Source organism: Dipodomys ordii, unplaced genomic scaffold (genome assembly GCF_000151885.1).
Source record: "Dipodomys ordii isolate 6190 unplaced genomic scaffold, Dord_2.0 Scaffold1, whole genome shotgun sequence".
In the NCBI taxonomy this organism is placed as follows: domain Eukaryota; kingdom Metazoa; phylum Chordata; class Mammalia; order Rodentia; family Heteromyidae; genus Dipodomys; species Dipodomys ordii.
In genome coordinates, this window is record NW_012267217.1 from 63,358,958 (window position 1) to 63,364,490 (window position 5,533).

Sequence of the window (5,533 nt, forward strand, 5' to 3'; positions counted from 1 at the left end):
CCGGGCTGGCTTTGAACCGCGATCCTCAGATCTCAGCCTCCTGAGTAGCTAGGATTACAGGCGTGAGCCACCAGCGCCCGGCTACTCTTTTTTTTTTTTTTTAATTGTGAAAATACTGTACAGAGGGGTTAAAATTACATGGGCAAGATAATGAGTACATTTCTTATCAAGCATTGTAGCCTCCTTTGTTTCCCCTTCCCATCCCTTCCCATTCTTCCCTCCCGCGCCCCCCCCCCAGACTCTTCAATTAATCACTCAAAAAGCTAGAAGTGAACATGTGGCTCAAGTGGTAGAGCACCATTCTTGATTGAAAAAGCTCAGAACTCAAGGCCCTGAGTTTAAGGCCCAGTACTTGCATGCATGTACACACACACACACACACACACACACACACAGAATCAGGATCTGAAGTGGAAGTAGCAGAATCAAAGCCAGGCTGATTGAAAAGACATGGAAGGAGCTCCCAGCATCACTGGTGGCTGCGCAGAGGTGGGTGGGAGTCAGGCTAAGGAAACAGGCAGAAGGCCAACAGCTGGGATAGCAGCCAAGAGCAGGCCCTGGGAAGCAGCCAGGGTAGAGGTACCATCCTCAACCCTGAGCTCTCTGTTGCCCTCTTCTCCGGGTCATTTACTACAGATCTAGCATTGAAGGCCGAGCCCAGTCACATGACCATGGGTGGAAGATGAGGGAGGGTTTGGGCGTTTTGTCTTCTAGAAAGAGAAGCAGCTTCTATTCTGCTTAGGATTCTCATTGTCCCCCAAACACACACAGGCAGGGCAGTTGTCCTCTGCACAAATCTGATGTTTTTGCTTTTCTTTGTTTTGCGTTTTGTTTTGCTTTGTTGGAGATAGGGTCTCAATATGTAGCCCAGGTTAGCTTCCAACTCAAGATTCCCTTCCCTTTAACCGTTCAAATGCTGGAATTATAGGCATGAGCCATCATGCCTGGCTTTACTCATGAACTGTGACCTTGGAATTTATCCTATAGGTAAAAATATAAAAATGAAGAAGGATATATTTAAAGGGATTTTTATGACAGTGTTGGTTGTAATATGAAAAACATGGTATTTCTTCCATTAGCAAGGAACAGGTGAAGTAGATTATGGCATCGCCACATAAATGGGGCTGATAGAAAAGTCATCAAAAGCAAGTGGGGAGACCTCCAGGACATATTGCTTCTTTGGGGAAGGTTGGGGGGAGCAGGGCCGATGAACAACAGCTCACCTGCTTCCTTTTGCATATTTTTTGGGGGGAAGGGGCACCTGTGTCTGCTCAAGAACACTGTACGCTTCATTCCAGCAGTATCCGGGTAGCTTTGGGGATGGCCTTGATATCCCTAGCACTCAGTAATTACCAGGATGAAGAGAATGAATGAATACAACAAGAAATGGAGGGGAAGAAACCCCTGGGTTTCTTGTATGGCTGTTATTTTATTTTTTTCATATTTATTTTTGGTGATACTGGGATTGAACTTAGAGCTTCATGCTTGCTAAGCAGGTCCTCTGCTACTTGAGACAGGCCCTCAGCCCTTTTTTGTGCTATGGTTATTATTTTTTTACCCGGTCATGGGGCTTGAACTCAGGGCTTGAATGCTGTCCCTCAGCTCTTCAGCTGAGCCACTTGAGCCACAGTGCCACTTCCAGTTTTCTGAGTGATTTATTGGAGATAATAGTCTTATGGACTTTCCTGCCTGGGCTGGCTTTGAACCGCTATTCTCAGATCTCAGCCTCCTGAGTAGGTAGGATTACAGGTGTGAGCCAACTATGCCCGGCTATGCTCTGGTTATTTTTGAGATAGGTTCTTGCTTTTAGCCCAGGCCAGTTTGGACCACAATCCTCCTATTTTATGTTTTCAATTTGTAGCTGGGATGGTAGGTGTTAATATACCCAGCTTTTTCTGTTGACAAGGGGGTCTTGCAAACTTTTTATGTGAACTGGCATAGAACCTAGAACCTTTTCATTTTAGATTCCCGAGTAACTAGGATTAGAGGCAGGAACCACATATAAAGTCTGGAGCCTTTTTATGTTTTTGTACTATAACATTTTTAGAACTATAAATAAAGAGTTTTGTGATGATGGCAACTGCTAACCCCATCATCATCACCATAAAACCAATACAAATGAGAGGGATATCTATGTCCATAAGGAAAACAAAACAAAAAAGGATGAGAAAAAACAGTTGAACAGCATGAGGGAACCCTTTGTAAAAGTAGAATATGAAACTCATATGACCTTGTTTTGTGTGTGTGTGTGTGTGTGTGTGTTAGTGATACTGGAGACTAAGCACAGAGCCTTTGCTTTGGTAAAAAGGTGCTCTTCCACTTGAGCCACACTTCCAGCCCTTTTCCAAGGTAAGGTCTTTTGTTGTTGTTGTTCTTGAGGCTTGAACTCAGGGCCTACATGCTATTCCTGAGTTCTTTTGCTCAAGGTTAGCACTCTACCACTCTACAGTACCTAGTTTTCTGGTGGTTAACTGGAAATAAGAATCTCGTGGGAATTTTTCTGCCTGGGCTGGCTTTGAACTATGAGCCTCAGGGCTCAGCCTCCTGAGTAGCTAGGTTTACAGCCATGAGAAACCGGTGCCCAGAATCCAAAGTAAGGTCTTACTGGCTTTATGCCAGGCTGACCTGGGTTTTGGTCCTCCTACTTTAGCTTCTCAGTGTCTCTGGGGATGATGGTCATGTGCCACTGTGTCCAGCTATTGGTTGAGGTGCAGTCTCTTGTAATTTTTTGCCTAAGCTGGCCTGGAACTGAAATACTGGGGACTCTCCCTCCCAAGTAACTAGATTATAGGTGTGCCCCAGCTGCACACCTGCCCCCATTTTGTCTTAATTACCCTTTGAAGGTCTACCTCCAAATAAGATCATATTCTAATATACCTAGGATTAGGATGTCAAAGTATCTTTTATGGTTCAAGGTATAATAATGACATTCGGTCACAATTGAGAGCAAATAACTCTAACACTTAATGGTTTATAGTGACCATTTTGTTATCCTGAAGAAATGATTAGAAATCCAGACACTGGGAGCTGGGAAGGTGGCTCAGTGGTAGAGTGGTTGCCTTACATGCATGAGGCCCTGGGTTCGATTCCTCAGCACCACATAAGCAGAAAAAAAAAGCCGGAAGTGGCGCTGTGGCTCAAGTGGTAGAGCGCTAGCCTTGAGGTGAAGAGCTGAGGGACAGCGCCCAGGCCCAGAGTTCAGAAAAAAAAAAAAAAAAAAAAGACAAAAAGAAAATAGTTGATAGGTTTGGTTACATTAAAATTTTAAGTCAATTTAAGATGCCGTAAAGTTAAAGCAAACGTAACAAGGGACTAAAATCAAAATTATGTGGCGAATACAAGTTTTAAAGAAAAACCAGCTGAATAGGTAAGTGAGGAAATGGTACACATGGGCAGTTCCCCAAAGAGGAAGTATGAGGAGATGCCAACTTTTTTTTTCCCTATCAGATTGGCAAAAAGTAAGACTGTTAATGATAAGCTTTGGCTGAATTAGGGGGAAATGAGTACTTCCAATCCAAGATGGAGGCAGAGGAACAGCTACTTTTGAGAGCAGTTTAACAGCTTTTATTAAAAACTCAATGTGCTGTTTAGAAATTTTATGGCATGGCCAGGCACCAGCAGCTCACCCTTGTAATCTTAACTACTACTGAGACTGAGAATTTCAATTCAAACCCAGGCAGGGCAGGGAAATCCCTGAAACTCTTATCTTCAGTTAACCAGCCCCCCCCCCAAAAAAAGGAGCTGGAAGTGGAACTGTGGCTTAAGTGCTAGAGCTCTAACCTTAAGTGAATTAACTTAGGGACTGCACCCAGAGCCTGAATGCTAGTGCCAGTATAGCAACACAAGCATGCGTGTGTGTGCACACGCACACACACCCACAGAGCGCTTGTGTAAACCAGCAACAGTGTTTGTGCCACTAACTTGCGTTCAGCTTGTAAGTTTAAAGGAAACAGCGGTGCCAGGCTTATGCCCTGGGCAGGACCAGCTCCACCTGTCCAAGGCCTGAGTGGGTGAGGATTTCCATCTCCCCCTCCTACTCATCTATCCATCTGTGTTTGCTGTTTCTCTGCAGGCCCAGGCCTTGTCATCCTCCAGTAAATTTGAAGCAGAGTTAAAAGCTGAGCAAGAAGAACGGAAGCGGGAGGAGGAGGAGAGGCGGCTACGCCGAGCGGCCTTCAAGGAGCTCAAGGCTGCCTTCAGCACATAATGCTACCAACCTTGACCGATAACCACGCTGTGCCCTGCAGTCTCCCAGGGAAAGAGGACCCCTGCCAGTCCCCCCTCTTATGCCTCCTCCCCTACTCCAAGGACCCCTAGATCTTCCTCCTTAGCTTCTCAGGGGTGGCCAGAGGCTACATTGAAGTTTCCCAGTGCCTTGGCCCTTCCTTTCAAAGGCTTACTCCTCTGTCCTGCTCTCTAGCCAGGACCTGCCTTTTCTTGGCCACCTACACTTTTTTTCCCTCAACCCTTTCGTGGTTTCTGGTCAACCAGTAATCTGTTGGGTTCATTTGTACAGATTTTCTTTCTTTCGTGGTCCTCAGCGCACATGGTGCCCTTTCCTTGGGCTGTCTCTGTGCTTCTCCTTTTGTTCTCTTTTTGGTCAGTCTGCCAGCTGCTTCGGTTCTGTCTTCTGTGATGCTGGTGGGAGGCGTGGGGGGCGGGGCATGACCCATCCCCAACTCCATTAGGTGGAGGAAGTGCCCCTCAGTCCTGTCATCTCTCCTTCCCTCTCCTCCATGTCTTCCCATTCAGCACTTGTCTTCCATTCCTAAATACTGCGCTACAGAACTGTAACAATGAATCATGAGAAGTAAGAGACCGAAGCAGAAAGGTTCATGTTAACTCTGGTCCTATACAAATATCCCCTGGGCCCTTGGTGTTCCCAGGTGACGTCCCAAGTGATGGCCATGCGGACCCCCCCGCCTGTCCCCAGCATCTGCTCCAGGCGGTGAGGCAAGGCCATTCCCACCCACAGGTTGGCGTGTTGTAAGTTCTTGGGATTGCTCAGACATACTTGGAGTTTGTTGAGTGATTTTTTTTTAAAAGAAATTTCTAATACCAGATTTGTTACTTCTCTTTTGTAACCGCTGTATTTACAATAAAGAAATCATCTGTCTTTCTACCTTAACCTGTTTGGTTTTCAATAAACTGTGCAAATGAACTTGGCCATCCACCTCTGTGTGCCTCTGGTCATCTTTGAATTGGGAGAGAGTGGAGCGAGGCCCTGGGCGTCAAAGCCACAGGTAGGAATAGGAACTGGAGCCTGCTCTCCTTCTGGTGTTCACAGTGAGATGCTCTTAATTACTGGTTACATCTGGAGTTTCTTTTCTTTTTTTGTCAGCTCTGTGGCTTGAGTTCAGGGCCACTGTCCCTGAGCTTTTTTGTTCAAGGCTAGGGCTCTATCACTTTTCAGCCACAGCTCCACTTCTGGCTTTCTGGGGGTTAATTGGAGATAAGAGTCCCAAAGGCTTTCCTGCCTGGGCTGGCTTTGAACTGAGATCTTCAGATCGCAACCTCCTGAGTAGCCAGGATT

At 46.0% G+C, this 5,533-nt stretch overlaps 1 protein-coding gene across 1 annotated transcript in view; it reads left to right on the forward strand.

Annotated features, from left to right (window-relative positions):
- The window catches only part of Efhd1 (EF-hand domain family, member D1), an 80,963-nt gene extending 75,790 nt beyond the window's left edge, over positions 1–5,173 (forward strand). Inside the window, exon 7 of the mRNA XM_013022320.1 lies at positions 4,073–5,173. Within this exon, the coding sequence (XP_012877774.1) occupies positions 4,073–4,207 (135 nt within the window). The 3' untranslated portion in view covers positions 4,208–5,173. The remainder of the gene's footprint in view (positions 1–4,072) is intronic.
- The last annotated feature ends 360 nt before the right edge of the window (positions 5,174–5,533 follow it).